Source organism: Giraffa tippelskirchi, chromosome 11 (assembly GCF_054371585.1).
Source record: "Giraffa tippelskirchi isolate mGirTip1 chromosome 11, T2T-mGirTip1v1.2.pri, whole genome shotgun sequence".
In the NCBI taxonomy this organism is placed as follows: domain Eukaryota; kingdom Metazoa; phylum Chordata; class Mammalia; order Artiodactyla; family Giraffidae; genus Giraffa; species Giraffa tippelskirchi.
In genome coordinates, this window is record NC_137285.1 from 123,935,332 (window position 1) to 123,956,338 (window position 21,007).

At 36.2% G+C, this 21,007-nt stretch overlaps 1 protein-coding gene across 7 annotated transcripts in view; it reads right to left on the reverse strand.

The window, feature by feature from the left end:
- The window catches only part of FCHSD2 (FCH and double SH3 domains 2), a 288,868-nt gene that overhangs the window by 103,866 nt on the left and 163,995 nt on the right, over window positions 1-21,007 (reverse strand). For all 7 annotated transcript variants that reach the window (XM_081539493.1, XM_081539492.1, XM_081539495.1 and 4 more), the window contains 2 exons: window positions 20,268-20,322; window positions 19,275-19,403 (listed from right to left, as the gene is read on the reverse strand). In XM_081539493.1, the coding sequence (XP_081395619.1) occupies window positions 19,275-19,403; window positions 20,268-20,322 (184 nt within the window). The remainder of the gene's footprint in view (window positions 1-19,274; window positions 19,404-20,267; window positions 20,323-21,007) is intronic.

Below are 21,007 nucleotides of genomic sequence, written 5' to 3' on the forward strand. Positions count from 1 at the left end.
CCTAATTCTTATCTGTAATCACTTAAAACTTATCAGATTTAACAAAAAGAATCTACCTTAACCAAATAATCCTAAGAAGTAATTTTTTAAAGCTGAAAACAAAACTCCAGAATCTTGTTTCAGGATAGAACTTTCTAGTCTACCAAAATACCTGACCTGTTTCTATCTTTGGAAATAGCACTGGACTAGATCAGTTTCTCAGTTGCTTTCTTCCCTTGACACACCTAAAGAATATGACACATGTTCACCAGAAATACTTTGGGTGTGCATATGCCATTCTCTAAATATTAAAATCTGGAGGGTGTGCTGGTGGGGCACTAGTTAAAATGATTTGCAAGCCTGGATGTTTCTAAGTTTCTGTCAGTACTCGTCCTTAATTTCAGAAACTTTAATCCTGGTTTAATTGTCATCTTTCTCTTCTACTTCACATAATCTACAGTCTTTGTTCAACAGAAAAACTTGGTCTGTTCTGAGATTAACAATCTGGACTGTCAATTTAAGATCTGCTCCTACAGTTGGTCAAGTGTCACACTAAATGACAAGTTCCCACATAGGGTGGGATGGATTTCAATAAACTGCAAAGATAGCCATTTCTCAGCTCTGCTCCCAATAGCTTTCTGTGCTTTTTGAAAGGAGCAATAAAAGTATTTAATATTGCATGTCAGACACTGGGTCAATTATAAGTAAGTCACAAACTGATGGTAGAGGGTAGAATTACAATTCAAGTTCCTCTGATTCTAAGTGTCTGGGGGTGTTTTTCATTTTGTTTTGTTTTTGCTATCATTAGGATACCTCAGATATTTAATGCACTGACCTAAGTCTGACTTTGAGGAAGATATTTTAAAAAGGAAAGATATATAGAAAAAAATCTACATACTTCACATACATATTAATTTGGCATATGTATGTTTTAATCTGCTGTTCCTATAGATCTAAATAAATCCAAAGCAGAAATTTACTAGGTTGGGGACATCGAATATGGGGCCCATGTGCTAGCATTTGCTCCTCTCACACTCACAACAGAAACTGCTAATGGATCATGGCCTTTAAGCCTAGCAGTCTCAGAATACTTCTTGGCCCAGCATTCCAAACAGCCACTAATGTATTACAATTGGCACATAAACCGAAACTCACTTGCCTTTCCCATTTCTTTTAGATTTTCCAAGATTTTTAGCAAATAACATCTCTTCTGTAAGCCACCAAAAAGTTGTCTCTGCTTTGATAATGCTGGAGGTAGAGGGAAGGTATAGGATAGGGAGAGAACAATAATCTTATGGCTTAAAGGATGGCTTAAAGAAAGGCTGTGGCAAAAAGAATTCCCAGATGTTAAGAAAGCTGAGCCAGAAATTTAGGGTTGAAGCTACAGAGAGTAAATTGTTCTTGGGGAGACAGGCATACTTACTCACCACGCTTTCCTACTTTTGATCTGAAATACTACTGGTTGGTTGCAAAGTGGGGTTATCTATGATGACCTAGGGATGGGAAGGTATTGTACATGTGAGGCTCCTTAGCCGTGCTTACATCAAATGCCTTCCAATTTTAATACTGCAACTTTTAGCTTTGCTTGTCTTTTTTAATACTCAGTTAAAAAAAATTATGTTCTCTGCCTGCCCTAATTGTTAGATGCTCTACAAGTACATCAAATCGTGGTGCTTCCAGGCCATTTTGAATAGTGTTCCTCTGTATTTAGTGCTGCTTTAAATAAAGTATGTGTAGTTTAGAAATGTGGGTTTGATCCCTGACTTGGGAATATCCCCCGAGGAGGGCATGGCAACCCACTCTAGTATTCTTGCCTGGAAAATCCCATGGACAGAGGAGCCTGGTGGGTTAAGTCCATGGGGTTGCCAAGAGTTGAACCCGACTAAAGCTACTGAGCATTCAAGCATGCACTTTTCCACCACACTGTGTGTCTGCTATATTCTGGGCAAGAGGAGAAAGCACTTAACAAATATTTACTTCACAAAATATACCTCAAAGCAATATGGACACTTAGCAGCCTCATTTTACAGATGAGTTAACTGACAAACGGAAATAATTTGCTCAAGGTCACAAAACTATGAAGTGATGAAGCCAAGAATCAAATCAGATTTTGCTCCAAAACTTCTCTCCTTTAACCATTACATTATACTTAATTATGAATAAAACTGAAAAAACTTAGATGAAAAAATTGAGTGTTAATAGCTAACAGGTTTCATAGCAGCTGAATTAACAGTGGCTAATTAAGAGACAGGTAAACTTGGAAGTAGATCTTTACTAACCTAGTAACCACAGGGTTCTAGACATTTCAATGATTTTACCTAATCCTGGGGGAATAAATAGAAGGAGAGCTTATCAAATGTACAAAGATGAAATATCATGAGTGAAAGAATCAAGATTCAAATCTCCAAAGACTGGAATAATGGAACAGAAATCAAGAGGATTAAAGGAACAAATGCAAAAAAATCAGTGGAATACGTATAGGATAAAGGATGACTGGTTGAAGGCTCTAACCACACTGATGAGAAAAAACACTCTACTGGCCTTTGCACTGGTTCTTCTCTCTGCTTAAGATGCCTCTTATACCTCTTCTTTGAACAGGAAAATCCCACCATCTATCCTTCAAGGCCCAACACAAATGTCACTATCTCTGAGAAGTCTTCCTTACTCCCTGAGACTGGGTTGGTCATTCTTTCTACTCTGTCCTCTATCACATTGCATCCATGTTCTAAAGGTACACATTGGTCCTTCTCATCCCTCAAGGACAAGTGCTGTATCATTCATTATCTTTTCATCTGGAGGCCAGCACAGTTCCTGACATATAGCAAGCACTCTATAAATGTTAACTTTTATCATCATGATCAGCAGAATCCTCCTAGTAACTTCTGAATCTATCCTCTCATTGTTTTAAACTAACAGCCCCCAGGTCAGGTGGTAATGGCCTTATTTGTATTCTTGCTTGTAGTATCCATGTTTCACACTGCTGCCATAGTCATCTTCCTAATATATAAATCTGACCATTTTACTTCTTGATTCAAAAGTCTTCAATGGCTCCCCACTGTCCACAGAATCTTTTCAGTAGGGCATATAAGTCCAGTCACATGCTCTTCCTATAGCCCAGTCCCATCTCTTGCTATGTGCTCCTACTGCACACTCTACTGTACAGATACCAAACTACATACCTCTGTAGTCAGGAATCATAGTTGTCTCTATATTTAGAATGTTCTCAACTTGTCTGTTTTCCAGGAAAACTGGATTTGATTCAATTCTATAAATATTTACTGAGCACTCTTCTATGGAATAAAACACAATAGTAAATAATACACAGTTCCTCCTTTCAAGGCCTTACATTTACCAAGTTGAGACAGAATAACTTGCATTAAAAATAACTTGCATCTCTGTGAAGCCTTTCCTGACTTTCCTCCTCCTTCCTCTGGTCTCATTATATTTGTACATAGTGCCATTACAGCATTATTTATTGCAAAATAACTGCTTACTTGCCTGCTTGGCTCTGCACTGTACACTTCATGTGGGCAGACTGTTTCTCATTTTTATGCTCTTAATACTTGTAAGTAGATTCACACATTAATATATTCAACAAATAATTATATGCTAGGTACTGTGCCAAGCTGCAGGGATACAATTTTGAGTATAAAACAGACACAACTTTGCTTTCATGAGGTAGAAAGTATACTGGGGGATGGGCAGGAAAGCAAGAAGGCAATATAATCAAGTATGTAATTACAAAGTAAGAGGAATATGATGAAGGAAAGAAATCTGTTGTTATGAGAACATATAATGAGGAATCTGATATAGTTTGGAGGAGTTTTCCTAAAGAAACAAATTTGAACTAGGAAATAACCATGATTAAGAGTTTAAAAAGTGAATAGGGAGAGTGAGGAGAAGGATGGTTTTAGGCTGAGAGAAGAATATATGCAAATATCTTGATGAGAAAGCTTGGTACTACTGAGGAACTAAAAGAGAATCATATACTGAAGTGCAGAGTGAAGTAGGGAGATTCATGAAATGAGAATAAAGAGACAGGCAAAGGGTAAAAAAGTGAAATAACCCAAATGTCTATCAACTGATGAGTGGATAAACAAGATATGGTATAGCCATGCAATGGAGTATAGTTTCATCATAGAAAGAATAAAATGTTGATTCATGCTACAACATGCAGCAATCTTGAAAACATTATACTAAGTGAAAGAAGCCAGACACAAATGGCCATATATTGCATGATTCCATTTCTATGAAATATCAAGAACAAAGCAAATCCATGGAGACAGAAAGCAGTTTAGTCTGGCAGGAACTAGTGGGTAGGGAGAACAGAGAGTGATTGTTAATGAAGTCTAAAGTTTCTTCTTGGGAAGATGAACATATTCTAGACTAAGATAGATAGTGGGGTGTGAATTGTAAAACCTTGTGAATATACTAAAACCCACGACACCTTAAAATGGTGAATTTTATGGTATGCAAATTACATCTAAATATCAAGAAATAAAGTTGGCAAAAGAACAGAGCACACAGTGTCTTTTAAATTATCTTGACTTCCTTTCAGTTTCCTTTGGAGGAATAAGAAGCCATGAGGTTTCTAAGTAGGGTATGGAGTAGCACTTCCAAAATTACTTTCTGAACAAGTAAATAGACTTGTTAATATACAACCCAATGCTCTTTATAACATGCAGAGATCTCTGTCTTCTGATTTAAACTTTTATAACCCTTCTTGTCAAGTAATCTTTATCTCCAACTATATTGATGGAGGATAAATTTTCATTTCCTAAATGAGCCTTTTTCTGATTTCCAAAATGATAGTGCTGAGATGGAATTCCAGAAAGTCCTAAAACTCACTACTGTTCTTGATGGTATTAGGGCCATGAACTACTTGATAAACATAAGGCCTGCTCAGAGAAGTCAAGATGCTTCTGATCAGTCACCTTCACTCCAGGGATCCAGCTATGCTTCTATGTATCTGAGATTCATTTTCTGACCAACACTTCTCCTTGGTGCTTTGATGGTTTTATAATAGTAATATTAAAAGATGTTGCTACAAATTGGCAAAAACAAAACAAAAACCAAGACCAGCTAGTTTTCCCTTCAAAAATTGATGGGTAATAACTTTAAGGCCCCATCCAAGGATTCATATCACATGAAAAACGATTTTTGTTACACACACACGTGCGTATGCATGTATGTATTTGTGTGTGTATATATGTTACCTTTTATCAGCTTTTCTTTAAGATCAATTTCAATAGTACACCTGGAACATCACTTAGCCTCAGTCTCACTTGTTAAAGTAAATACGTAAACTCTGCTGCAGAATGTTAAATTCAATGGTAATTGTCTACTTGCTCCCTTCAAAATCTTATGAGAGAATAAACCCCATCCCAGTGCTTCTTCACCTACAGACTTACTCCTTCTTGGATCATACTATAATCATTTCATTTCATTTGGCTTTGAGTTATTTTTCTCAAGAATAAAAATCAGATTATGAATTATGCAGAAAAGGTTACTAAGAATTTAGGCTGTACCACCTTGCATGGTCAGTTAACTTTTTTTTTTGGTCAGTTAACTTTTAAAAGTACATCTGAGAGATAGAAACAAAAAGAGAGACAAAAAGAAAGAGACAAAGACCAGTCTTTGCCTTTATTTTTTGAGTAATCACTTTTTTTTTTTTTTACTTCTTCCTCTGTGCTTTGTACAAAGTGGAAATTTAGGAAAAATTATCTTCCTTTTTCTTTAAGAAACACAAAATATAAGATGCACCACTGATTTAAAAACATTAAAAGATTTTTTAAAGCCCTGAATCTTAGATTCAAGGAAATATGGTATGTGTCACCTAACTGATTTAATAAGAAAATAAAATGACCTGACATGTGTTTTAGATATTATAAAATCATGTCTGAAACTGGAATTCAGCAAACTCTATGAGTTTGAGCATAGAGCAAAGTTTATGCAAGTTATTTGTGATAAAGAAATACAAAACTTAAGTGTAAATACTTTCCTGAATGAAACTTCAAACCTACACATTGTCCACACTAGGTAAAACATCACCAAATGCACACAAGTAAGGCCTAACCCTCAATCATAGGAATAGGACACTGTTCAGAAAAACACCTGTCTGAAGGCAAAGACTATTTTTAACTCTGACTAACTACTTCAGTGACAGAACATAATCTGTATTATATTCTGTGACATCATTACATCAGCCTGAGACTCAGAAGCAAAAGCCACCAGAATATCAGAAAAATGAATACTATGTGCCTTTTCAAAATAGCTTGAAAAGGAAAAACAAAAGGGAAAGGTCTTGATAAATGACTGACAAACAAAGAAAACTTTCTAAAGCCAGAAATGGCTAAGAATGCTGAAGACTTTGTTCACATGTCACTTCCTTTCTTAGCCCCAAAGCTAACATCATCAATCTCTACTACTTCAAGTTTTTTAACCAACAATAAATACATTACAGAATCTAGGAAGACCAATGAAAACCTAAATCTATATTTTCAGTGAGCAAAAATAATCTAATATTTCTAATACATAAAAGCGGCCTAACACAAAAAATAATCACATTTAATGGAAAAAGATTAAACTTCATTGAAAACTGCATAAAAAGCTAGGATAATAAATAGTCTAATACTCACATCCTAATTTGCTCAGTTAATTTTTTTCTTTTTAAAAAGCTACTTTAAAGGCATTTTAGAATTTTTTCCTCAAGGTCAAAATTTTTTCAGTTTCATTAAAAACCCCTATTGCAAGCACTCTCAGCTCTCCCAAAGCTCTCTCCTCACTCATACCTCTCCCCAAGACAGATGGAAGCAGTGATTTCTGCAATATATCACTTTCAGCCCCCTGCTCATTAGAGTGCATTCCTGTGAAATCACGTACTCTGCCACCATACATCCTACACCCCATATAAGTCCTGGCTAAGATGCTAACTATGAAGAAAGGCCCTCCACAAAGAAAGACCGACTGGAACCACTCCTTCCTCATTCATTCAATGTCAATTTTAGGTGCCAGGTATAAAACAGGGAACAAAACAAGAGAACCTACTCTCAGGAATCTTACATTCCAATGAGATCTGATGGCTATCTGTACTACTTGTATTCACAGAAATGCATAATTGGAAGGAAGTATTCATGTACATATAGGGTTGCCTTGAAGATTACATGAGATAATATGAATATAAAGCCTGTACAGAATAAAAGCCCAATAAATAATAGCTATTACTATTACATGTTCTTAGAATGTAGTTATTTTTATGAAGGTCTTCATTCCACTTCTAATTTTAAAGGCCCCAGTAGCAAGGATTCACACTGCAAGCATCTCACTTCTTCGGTAAAGAGGCACTCACAATTACATGCTATACAGAATGAAGAAAATAAAAGTGCAGTCTTAAAAATGAATGAAATTCTAACATGTACTAATAACATACGTGCATGAGTGCTCAGTTGCTTCAGGGTGTCTGACTGTTTGCAACCCTATGGACTATGGACTATGTTCCTCTGTTCATGAGATTCTCTAGGCAAGAATATTGGAGTGGGTTGCCATGCTCTGCTCCAGGGCATCTTCCCAACCCAGGGATTGAACCTGAGTCTCCTGTGTCCCCTGCATTGCTGGCGGATTCTTCACCCACTGAGCCATCTGGGAAGCCCACTTATAACATGAGTGAACCTTAAAGACATTATGCTAAGTGAAATAAAGCAAACACAGAGGAACAAATATTGTATGATTTCACTTATATGAGATACCTACAGTAGTCATATTAATAGAGACAGAAAGTTGAATAGTGGTTTCCAGGGGGCTAGAGAAGGGAATGGGGAGTTATTATTTAATGGGTACAGAGTTTCATTTTGAGAAAATGAAAAAGGAGGGATAGTGGAGGTGGATAGTGGTGATGGCTGTACAACATGGTGCATGTACCTAACATCATCAAACTACACATAGAAAAATGATTAAAATGGTAAATTTTATGTTATTTTTATTTTACCAGAATAATGAAAAAGTTAGTTTTCTCATTTTCCTTTCCCCAAAAGATTTCAGAAGAAGGCAACCATGTCCACTTTCACAACTTCTATTCAACTGTACTAAGGATCTTAGCCAATGATAAGACTTACAGACTAGAAAGATAGGAGTAAACTATCTTTAGTCAATTTCACATGATCATGATCACTGAAAATTGTAAAGAATCCACAAAAACATACCAGAACTAATAAGTGAATTTAGGAAGACTGTAGGATACAAGGTCATGCAGCAAAACTGGATTTGCAAAAAGAAAAAAAAGACACAGCAATATTTCTGGTGCACATGTTCTTCCATAAACTCTACATGCCCTGCACTCCCATCCCATTAAGAGGTAGAATCTATGCTAATCAATCCTTTTTGATGATGATACTACTTTGTAACTTTTTCAGTGAATGGAATGCAGAACACTCTATGACCTCTGAGACTATTTCATAAAAGGCAATATAGCCTGTGCCTGATTAGCCTCCCTCCCTCATAGAAGGCTTCAGAAGGCTGGCCATTTCCAGAGACATTTTTCAGGACGGATGGCCCTCATTTACTTTATTTTTTATTTTTATTTTTATTTTTTTTATAAATTTATTTATTTTAGTTGGGGGCTAATTACTTTACAATATTGTAATAGTTTTTGCCATACATTGACATGAATCAGCCATGGGTTTACATGTGTTCCCCTTCCTGGAACCCCCACCCACCTCCCTCCCCATCCCATCCCTCTGGGTCATCCCATTGCCCCGGCCCTGAGCCCTTGTCTCACTTACTTTATTTCCTCTCCATTCTGCCTTTTTAATTTTATTAATATTTCCTCACCTTCCCCCATCTCTGTTTTATAAAACAACCTGGCATTCAGACCCATGGAAGATGGTTATTTTGAGACATTAGTCTGCCATCTTCTTGGTCAGCTGGCTTTCCAAATAAAGTTGTACTCTTGGCCTCAAGACCTTGTCTCTTGCATTTACTGGCCTGCTGTGCAGGGAGCAGAACAAGCTTGGATTTGGTAACATGTCTACCTGTGCCCAGTAAAGCCAATCTAGTGACATCTGATTGTGGTGAAATAAAGTGCAGTGTTTACCATAAGGTGCCAATACAAGGAGAAAGGGTGGTTCATGCTCAAAACCCCTGAACTCCTGAAGACTTTCAGCAGAGCATTTTTAAAGGCAAGGTGAAAGAGAGGCACACCAGGGTATGTGATCAGCTAATGCACAATTCTTTTTGATTGGCTGACAGTGAGGTAACAGGGAAGTGTCACAGGGGTTGACATTACAGTCCTCAATGCCCGTAGATCTTGGGGCTACATGCTCATGATCAACATGTAGTTAATTTCTTCCATTTGGTGGTGGTTTTAGCATCTGGTGTCTGGACTTACTGAGGCTTGGGTTCTTTGTGTCTCAGCACAGAAGGAATTCAGGGAGAGGCAAAGTGATAGGCAAGACATAGAATTAATATAGGATGCTTGTAAGAGATGCAAGTGGGCAGGCGAGGGAGCCCTGCTGATGTGTAGACTTTTTGATGATAGCCATTGTGACAGGTGTGAGGTGATATATCATTGTGGATTTGATTTGCATTTCTCTGATGATCAGCTATGTTGGACATTTCTTCATATGTGTTACCATCTGTATATCTTCTTTGGAAAAATGTCTATTCAGATTTTCTACCCATCTTTTAATCGGATTGTTTTTCTTTTCTTTCCTTTTTTTTTTTTAACATTAAGTCATATGAGCTGTGTACATATTTTGGATATTTATCCTCTATTGGTCATTCCATTTGCAAACATTTTCTCCCATTTAGTAGGCTGTCTTTTTGTTTTGTCCACAGTTTCCTTTGCTGTGCAAAGCTATTATGTTAATTTCTGTAGCTTTGTAAAACAAAGCTTTACAAAGTGAGGGGGCATGATACTCCAGCTTTGTTTGTTTTTTTCCAGATTGCTTTTGTCCATCAATTATTGTTGACTCTCCAGCCCAAGACATCCAATTAAGCTCTTAAGTCAGAATACTCAATTTCCTGTTGGCCCTGTCCACTGGAGGATAGGAGCAGTACATTATCATGATCTGATTCACATTTTTAAGAGATTACTTTGGAAAAAAATATAGCATGAGGATTAGCCAGCTAAAGCTTAGAATTCTATTTAAAACAAAACAAAATAAAACCCTATCTTGGAACAGTTGTTTCCAAATCATATTTCAAGGAACTCTAGTATTCAGCATAACGCCTCAGGAAATAAGGGAAAGAAGTAGAGGATGACATATGCACGTATGGGTAATGGGGCCCACACAAAAGGGAAAAAGGCTCAGAGCTTTAACCAAACCTTCCCTTTTATCTACTTTCTAAATAAGGATTCCATGTAGGAGATCGTAGCAGTTATTCAACTGTTATGTAGGAGTTTGTAACAATTATTCAACTGTTACAAATATTTTAAAATCACTGCTTTAGAAGTTTGGTAAAAATGGGCCTCCTAATTTTCTCTTTTTGTGTCACAGGGAGCCAGTCACAATATAAACAATATAGCAGCGGAAAGGATCTATAACCTCATATTCCATGTACCCTTTAGGGGCTGTTCTAGAGAATTATAACCTTCTTGTTTCTGTCTCACTACTTATATGGATCATGTCCAATTTATCTCTGTATCACCATGCCTATCACCAAATATACACTTAGATACTTGTTGCGTTTAAGATGACACACAAACGATATTAAAAGATAAAAGAAAAAGTGCTGTAATACAATATCGCCTCTTTGGTAAAGCTGCTAATACATACCACTCTTACGTATATTTCCTTAGGAAATTCTTGCACAAATACACCAAGAGACACATACAAGAATGTTGATAGCAGCACTGTTTATAAGAGTAAAACAAAAACAACTAAAATTTCAGTTAAGAAAATGAGATGCAGTCACACAGGAAGCTTCCATTTTGCTAGTACTATTTCATTTCTGAAGCTGAGTGGTAAGCTAATAGGTAGTCATTTAATTTTTCTCTGAAAGTATTTGTACATTTAGAAAATTTCATGCGTAGCTTTTAAAGTCCTATACCAAGGGTCAGCAACTATGGCCTGTGGGTCAAATCCAGCCTGATGCTTATTTTTATAATAAAGTTTTACTGAACACAGCCATTCATTTGCTTACATATTATCAATGACTATCCTACAGCCTCAGAGTTGAGTGCTTATAACAGAGCAGCCTAAAATATTTACTACTAGGCCCTTTACAGAAAATGCTGCTGACCTCTTTCTGTTCGATTTCAAGATACAGAATGCAAATTAAGAAGCAATTAATCCTGAAATAATATGAATACAATTATGGCTATGGTTATTGGGGAAAATGATGACCAGGGTTACTGATAGTCAGATAAAGGAGGATGGGAGGAAAACAAAAACTAAATCAGCTTTAGACCTCTGCTGTCCAATAGAACTTTCTGTGATGATGGTAATATTCTATATCTGCACTGTTCAATACGATAGCCACTACCTAAGTCACTTTTGAGTACTTGAAATGTGGCTCTTGTTACTGAAGAACAGAATTAAAATTTTTACTTATGTTTAATTATTTTAAATAGTCACATGTACCTAAGGACTACCATATTTGATAGTACAGCTGTTGTTTCAGTTACAGCTGTTGTTTCAGTTGTCACCTGAAATCTAGGAGGGGGTTCTTCAAGGGAACAATGGGAAACAAAGAGTTGCCTCTAGTTTAGAAAGTTTCAGCCGCTGATAGAAAGGCAAAAGTATGAATAACTATTAAGGGCAAAGTTACAAATAGATTTGAGAATCATACAGTACTAAAAAAAAACCAGGCCAAATACTTACTCTCTCCAAGAAAAAGTATGTAAAGAGAAGCAGAGAGCCAGTCTTGACTGTTCTGTTGAAGTCAACCTCTTTGAGGTCTTCCATGTTAATTTATTAAGTGAATAAACATTACTAGGTGAATCAGAGGTATAACAGCTAGAGCGATGGCAGGGAAACCAGAAAAGTTATGATTTAAAATCAGGAAGATGAGAATTACAAATCCTACATGAGAATGAGAAGACTTTTGGAATAATTAGTGTTTTAGTCAGAAAAGCCTTAAAAATAAGAGACCTGGATACCAACAATGACTTTCTCTTCATTTAACCAAGACAAATGTCTGTAAAAGATACGCCATATTATCGTATTTTCTGTATTTGTCACATATAAAGATGTTCACCTTTTATTACTTTGCCTAATTATCAACTAGTCGTATATGTTTGGCATCCACTAAACATCTGTCTAGAGGTACTAGTATCAAGCTTTTCAAAAAGTCTTTCATTAGATTGACATTTTGTTCTCTTTTCTACTAGGATGCATTATACTTCATCCTTCCTCATCCAAACCACTAAGAAAATATTCTGCAAGTTTCTAAAAGTAAAAATATCAGCTTATATATTGCACAAGAACACTCTACAAAACAGGAGCATTTGAGGAACAAACTACAAGACGTCGTAGCAGTCAGCTGAACTGCTTTCCCATAGATTTGATGAAATCAGTTATCCGGCTTCCATGGCCAAGCAATAGTTCTTTTTTGTTGTTGCTGCTGTTGTTTTATTTTGGCATTCAAAAAAACCTGCCTGACAATACGTAGACACTGAGTAATATATTTAATATCCACTCTAATCATAAAGTATACAAAGTATTCCTTGGGAAACCTGTCTAAATACTTTTACTTAGAAACTGACATGATCTTACTCTTTAGAATAATTAGGACAGGGTAGAATTTGTGATTTTCAATTGTTAATTTTATTCTATAGTTCTCTCAGAATTTATGACATTCATGGTATGCTACTGCTTATTATACTAAATTTTACTATCAAGAAGATTGGAATGGTATGTAGAAAAGAACACAGCATGAAATTTAGGAAAAATATGCGTATAAAGTTACAGAGACCTTGATTTAAGTCCTAATTATTATATAGATCAGCTGAATCTCACTGTGCCTCCACCATCTAACTTGTAAGGCAGGGAAAAAATAACATTTACCTCGAAAGACATTTTGAAATAATGAAATTATGAAAAGCTAAATGAAATAATGTATTTTAAGCTACCTAGAGAAGAACCTAGCAATGTTAGACATCCAAACAGCTGCTCTATTCTCACTCCCAAGCATTCAAGGTCTCTTCTATGCTCTCCCCCTCCTCATCCTAAAAAAGTAAGGTTTATTTAAAACAGAAAAACAGAATTTATGTTATTTAATAGGATGATAATGACACGTATATCAATTTTCAAAATTAACAAAACACGCATCATTATCTTATTGGCTCCTCACAGAAGCCAAAAGAGATAAGATAGTGCAGGATTATTCCATATTTAACAAGGAAGAGGAAATAAGTCTAATGAACGGGTATGATTTAAAGAGCTAATGGCACCAGCTCTGAAGGCAGAGAAACCTGCCAGAGTCGAATCCAGGCTTTGTCATAGTTTTCTCATTTGTAAAATGAGAATGATTCATTCTGCAAGGATAAAAATGAGAGTAATTGTTCATTCACTCTTCAATAAGTATTAACTTATAAACATTAGCACATATTAGGAATCATACACTGTACTAGATAGCAAGGATGGAGCCTCAAGTGATACAGACAATAATTACTGTCCTCATGGAATGTATAATCAAGTGGAAGATAAGGCAGTTATCACATAAATCACACAAATACAGGTAAAACTACAACCATGTTTCAAAGTGCTTCAAAGAGGAGATAAATCATTTTATGAGACCATCACATTGGGTGGGAGTGTAACTGGGTTAAGGAGATCATGGAATCCTTCCTCAGCAAACAACACAAGAAAAGAGATTTGAAGAAATGATGAAAGGAGCAAAGTAGTAGTTTTGACCAGCACAGGAGGAGAGATACAAAGATACTGATATTACTGTTTCCCCTACAAATGGTCCACCAGAACACCATATAGGGAAGCTCAAAGTTCACAAGTCCTGCCCACAGGCTAAAAGAGAGACCATGTATGGAAAAGAAAACTTCAAAATAAATTCTATTATTGAGATCATGAGAATTAAAAAGAGAAGATAAAGCACATAAGAAGATAAAGAGAAGAGAAGAAGAAACCTGTTATGTTAAAAAAAAAAGGAACAATCAGGATATCAAAGGAACAAAATTCAGGATATTTAGGGACAAAAGAATATTAAAACCATGTTGAAAATAATTATAAACTTAACAAAAGAACTATAAAGCTGAAGAGGTATCTCAGACAGTAGAGCATAATGACAAAGGACAATAAAAGAAGAAAAAAGAAATTTGCAGGACTAGACCTGGAGATCTAACATCTTAATAACAGGAGTTCCAGAAAGAGAAAACAAAAAGGAAGAACTAATTTAAGAATCAAAGGACATTCTAGAAATATTTCATAAGCTGAAAAGAAAAAACTCTAGAGCAGATATGAAGAATGAAGAATCAGATGGTTCAGAGTTCTCGATATCTTCACAGGAAACAAGAAAACAACTGTCTTCAACATTTGAATAAAAAAGGTTTTTAACTTTTAATTCTATACCTAAGTATGAGCGCAGAAAAATAACATCTTCATAACATAGTATCTTAAAAAACTTACCTCTCATGCCCACTCTCTCAAGAAAGTACTAGAGGATGTATTCTATCAAGGAACAAAGTATACTAAGAACAAAGAAGATGCAATACAGACAGTTGAGGATACTACACAGAAGACGGGCAAAGAGAGGTCCCAGAATAACTCCATTACAGGGCACACAGAGGGCAACTAAACCAGACTAGAGGAGTGTAACACAAAAGATAAACATAAGGAGGGCTGTCATCTAAGATGCTATCAACTGTTAATCTAAGAATAGAACATCCCAGAAATATAAGGGAAAAAATAGAATAGTCAATTGTTTTAAATCCCTGAGAAGGTGGGAGGGAATGAGATACCATCCAAAGCTGAAGTGAAATGATCATCTTTAGAAAGGAGGAACAACTCTTGTTATTAGACTTCTTGGAAGAGTCTTCAATACAGATGAAGCCTGTAATAGGACAGTAATGGAATTCCCTATTAATGGTTTCTATTTTCTCTAAAAATTAGCAAGAAAGACAACCTGCTAATTGTGAAAGAGCTGGGGTAAGTCTGAGATTTTAAGAGAAGGGAAAAAGTTGACAAAACTGTTGAAAACAGTAGAGAAAGTCAACCAGGGAAATATATGAGGATATCTGAATGGTGTTGAGGATCCATTTGAAACTAGTTCCACATTAATTTGGGCTTCCCTGGTGGCTCAGATGGTAAAGAATCCACCTGCAATGCAGGAGACCTCGGTTCCATCGATGGGTTAGGAAGATCCCCTGGAGGTGGACATGGCAACCCACCCCAGTATTCTTGCCTGGAGAATCCCCATGCACAGAGGAGCCTGGTGGGCTGCAGTCCATGGGGTCACAAAGAGTCGGACACGACTGAGTGACTAAGCACAGCACAGCCACATTAACTTATGATCATGAATCTGTTTTATTGGAAGATTTTCTTCAACACGACTTGATTATTTAGATGCTGGTATAGAGTGGTTCATCCAGAGTTGGGATTTCATTCATTTATAGGCTAGTGTGTTATTTAAATAATGAACTATAAACTCTAACCAGGTCAAAGAAGACAATGAGAAAGGATAATATGCATAAAGTGATTAGAATAATGCTAGGGTAATATCAAGTAATCAAAAAAAAAAAAAAAAAGACAGTTGTGATTACTACTATCCATGGTCCTTTTATGTGACTTCATTACTCTGATTCATCATTTCTAAATTATCTCTCTTCAACTAGACTGAGCTCTTTAAGGATAAGAAGGGTGTCTTGTTTATTTTTGCTTCTTCTAAAGCCTAGCACAATAGCTACCATACTATAAGTAACTATTAAATGTGTATCATTGTATGATAAATCAATGACTCAAATTTCCTGCTTTCAAGCTATTCATATAAAATTTTTTAAATTAATTTTTATTGCGGTATAGTTACTTTCTCACATGCTAGTAATGCTTAAAATTCTCCAAGCCAGGCTTCAACAATATGTGAACCATGAACTTCCAGATGTTCAAGCTGGTTTTAGAAAAGGCAGAGGAAGCAGAGATCAAATTGCCCACATCAGCTGGTTCATCAAAAAAGCAAGAGAGTTTCAGAAAAACATCTATTTCTGCTTTACTGACTATGCCAAAGCCTTTGACTGTGTGGATCACAACAAACTGTGGAAAATTCTGAAAGAGATGGGAATACCAGACCACCTGACCTGCCTCTTGAGAAACCTGTATGCAGGTCAGGAAGCAACAGTTAGAACTGGACATGGAACAACAGACTGGTTCCAAATAGGAAAAGGAGTACATATAGGCTGTATATTGTCACTCTGCTTATTTAACTTATATGCGGAGTACATCACGAGAAACGCTGGGCTGGAAGAAGCACAAGCTGGAATCAAGATTGCCGGGAGAAATATCAATAACCTCAGATATGCAGATGACACCACTCTTATGGCAGAAAGTGAAGAGGAACTAAAAAGCTATTGATGAAAAGTGAGAGAGGAGAGTGAAAAAGTTGGCTTAAAGCTCAACATTCAGAAAACTAAGATCATGGCATCTGGTCCCATCACTTCATGGGAAATGGATGGGGAAACAGTGGAAACAGTGTCAGACTTTATTTTTTGGGGCTCCAAAATCACTGCAGATGGTGATTGCAGCCATGAAATTAAAAGACGCTTACTCCTTGGAAGGAAAATTATGACCAAGCTAGACAGCATATTAAAAAGCAGAGACGGTACTTTGCCAACAAAGGTCCGTCTAGTCAAGGCTACGGTTTTTCCAGTAGTCATGTATGGATGTGAGAGTTGGATTGTGAAGAAAGCTGAGCGCCGAAAAATTGATGCTTTTGAACTGTGGTGTTGGAGAAGACTCTTGAGAGTCCCTTGGACAGCAAGGAGATCCAACCAGTCCATCCTAAAGGAGATCGGTCTTGGGTGTTCATTGGAAGGACTGATGTTGAAGCTGAAACTCCAATACTTTGGCCACCTCATGCAAAGAGTTGACTCACTGGAAAAGACCTTGATGCTGGGAAGGATTGGGGGCAGGAGGAGAAGGGAATGACGGAGGATGAGATGGCTGGATGGCATCACCGACTCGATGGACATGAGTTTGGGTTAATCCGGGAGTTGATAGTGGACAGGGAAGCCTGGCGTGCTGTGGTTCATGGGGTCGCAAAGAGTCAGACACAACTGAGCGACTGAACTAACTAATAGTTACTTTACAATGTTGTGTTAGTTTATACTGTACAGGAAAGTGAATCAGTTATATGCATACATATATCCCCTCTTTTCTGGATTTCCTTCCCATTTAGGTCACCACAGAGCACACAAGAGTTCCCTGGGCTGTACAGCAGGTTCTCACTGGTTATCTATTTTGTATATAGTATCAATAGTGTATATATGTCAATCCCAATCGCCCAATTCCTCCCACACACCCACTACCCCCTTGATATCCATACGTTTGTTCTCTACTTCTGTGTCTCTACTTCTGCTTTGCACATAAGATCATCTATACCATCGTAAAAATTTTGTTTAAAAGATTCCAGTTAAGCTATTGTAACATTAACAAAAATCCAGAAAACAGACAGCTACTAAAGGGTCACTATCAATTCAATGATAGAAACTTACTAAGTAGCTAATAGTATAATTAATGGATATTATTCAGTATTGCAGACTACAGAATTCGCATAAGGAAGGAAATGAATTAACACACATAATGTGAAATTTGAGAATACAATTTCCTGTTTCTAAAGGACAGGAGGGATTCCTGTCTTGATTTTTTATCATTCAATACCCTATAATGTTTCACGAAATGAGTAATCTGGAGCACATCTACCCAATGATGATCAAATACCTAGGTGTACAAGCACTTCAAAGTGTGTTCAAAGATACATAATCTGAGGCCCAGCTAGGCCCATTAACCTCCTCTTTGTTTCTGGCAGGGAGCAGATCCCCCAAATAATACCTTTCCTGGTATATAGAAGGTCATAGGGTTTTAGGTAAGAAATCTTTTTTGACTGTGGATTCAATTTAAAAAAAAACACGAATATTTTACTTTTGCTACTGTTTAAATCAGTACAATGTTCATTTAAAAATATTCAAAGGGGAAAGTATATATTTGCCAAGTCTCCAGTTGGTCCTTGTAAGTCTGAAGCACTATGCAACACCTAATAAAATGTCTAAACCTCTACGTCAACTATTTTATGGGAAAATGTATGAAGAGTTCTTGTCTGGGAAGTCAAAACAATTCAGATCTCTCTCATCACTTATATTCTAACCAGCAGAAGTCAGAACAGCATAGAAATCAGGAAAAGGGGGTTTCACACAATAAATCAAAAGGAAATTAAAAAATTGCGATAGGATACTTCTTAGTTCAGTATTACTCTCTCCATCCCTCCATTTTTCCTTAAAGGTTCCAGTATATATGTCCTGTCTCTACTTTCAAGGAAAGAACTTGTAGTTTCTGGACAGAGTTTATCTCTTTCTCAGAGCCATTGTATCAAAAAAAAAGAAGAAAACAATAACTTGCTGCACTCCCTTCTCAACATCTCTGATTTGTAGAGCAAGCAATTCAATCAAAGCAATGTGTTTGGACGGTCATTAAGAACAATATATTTGAGACGGATGGGTTGAAAGTAAAGACAGGATAATCAAAAGTTGGGTCCTTGAGAGGACAGGAGAGAAAGAGATACAATTCAAAGCAGAACTTGTCTGCCAGTCGTGAGGGCAATAGGAGCAGGTTAAAAAAGTTTCTTCTCCACCCTCTGTCTTTTCCTTGAGTTAAAGTTAAAGATACGTATAGATGTATAAACAGAGAAAGACCAAGATCGAATTTTGGCATACAAGTAATTGTAACCCATTCTAACATTCTCATATAACTACTAGTATATTTTCTCTTGTTTTACCCCCAGGCACCTCAAAATCATAAAACATTAATGCACAAGCTTATCTATCAATTAAAGCATAAAATGATTAAATTTTTAAAATCTAAGCTTTTAAAAAATAATCATATATTAAATAACCACTATACAGTAAATAAATGCTGCTGCTAGGAAATAATACAACCTTTTACTATGATTTGGCTTTAAACATTTTCTTATACTAAAATTAATTCAGAATTATATGAAACAGAGGTTACATAAACAATACAAAGTATATTCTCTATTCCAACAAAATGCAAGGTACTGCTTGCTATTCTATAGACTCAATCCCATACACCCAACAGTCAACTCATACAAAATTACCGCAGATATTAAGGCTGTATTACCTTCATAATATTAACTAAATCTGTTTGATAGTAGCGATCCTGGTGTGCATTTGCTGCTGCTAATGTAAGAAGATAATCATTCCTTGCGTGGGTAGCTTTGGAATTACACTCAGATCGCCGGGCTTTTAACTAAAACGTAATAAGAGGAAAAAATAGTTACTGCAAATCAATACAGTACTGAAAAACATACAAGGGTACTACCACTCTTAATTGGTTCCCCAACAAGAGTAAAGATGACCAGCTGAAGAAACATTTATATGCATATAAAAATTCTTCAACACTACTGAAGAATTCAATAAACAGTGACTAGAACTGTGTCACATAGTAAGAGGGTTTTCAAATATTTATTATTTATACTTTATGTATTTTCAAAGCTTTTGAGAGAACTTCAAAATTTTATGCTCATTTTATTCTGATGGGACAATAATGGTTCTCAAATTAAGTAAGTCTCTTATCTTCAAAGACATCAGTAAATCTGCTGGAGTTAGAAAATCACTTTTTAAAAATCAACACCCTCTAATGCGCCAAAAGAAATGCATGCTAGAGGGGAGCTTGGCATACAAAGGCAGGTCACTAAGCTTATTTATCAGGTATTCTACAGCTTGAGGATCCCACAGGGAAAATTCACTTGCATCTGGCCTAGAATATTGTGCTTAGAGGTATAAATCTAAGTGAAATGGATTTTTTAAAGCTTTCTAAAGCCCATAGACCAGTTAAAGTCTCTTGGACTAAGTGCTGAAGGCAACAGTCCTAAGCAGGTTAGGTATAGAAATTTACCTCTAAAGCAATCTTGAGAAGCAGGGAGTATCCAAGGGGCTGACACCTCGCTGAAAAATCCCATGAACTGGGAAAAAAGTTCTTCCTAATGACTTTAAAATGCTTCTCTATATGGGAACTAGATGGAAATAATTGAACTGCACCTTCAAAAGGCCCAGTTCTTTTTCTTTTAAGCTAAGGTTTCTTAATTGTGAAATAAAGTTTTCAAAAACTCACCTTTACACTTGCCTTCTGTAAACTGATTCTTGATTGAAAAAGACTAAGTTTAGATCTATAATGAAAATAGAAAAGTATATTTAATAACATTATCAAATTACACCATAATAAAATGATTAAATATTATAATTAATAAATTTTTAAAAAAGTGACCTTTTCCCATAACACTATTCTAAAAGAGAACTAGATAAATAGAAAACCAAAAGCAATGATTATTTTCCTTTATTTTACTACAGGAAGAATTTAATATTATGGTGAAAAAGAAAATAGAGGGATTAATAAAACAAAAATACCCCGAATGACAAAAATACAATTTGACAAATTCAGTATGTTGGTATTGTCTAATAAACAGAAGCCATCAAACTATAGGTTATTCCCAGTATCATATAGTTGCACATACTTTAGTACCTGCAAGGAAGCTCAAAGAGGCCCATGGACAACCAACCTATGGAGGCAAAGATTAGCAGGCTTTCCCAGCCACGTGCAATAGGCTGTAACAATGCCAGGAATGCAACCTATGGTATGATATTGACAGGCTCTACAAAGGCCTTAATTCCATCATGTCTCCCATAAAAAGTTCTTGTTGGAGTGCTCCCTCCACTCTTAACACAGTATTCAGAACACAGTGATAAAGCCCTTCGACCTTCTGCCCTGTATGATTTTACTCTGTTTAAACTTCTTTTTTCTGGGGTCCTTATTTCTCTCAATCCCTCTAAGCTTGTGAGGGGAACCACAATTAA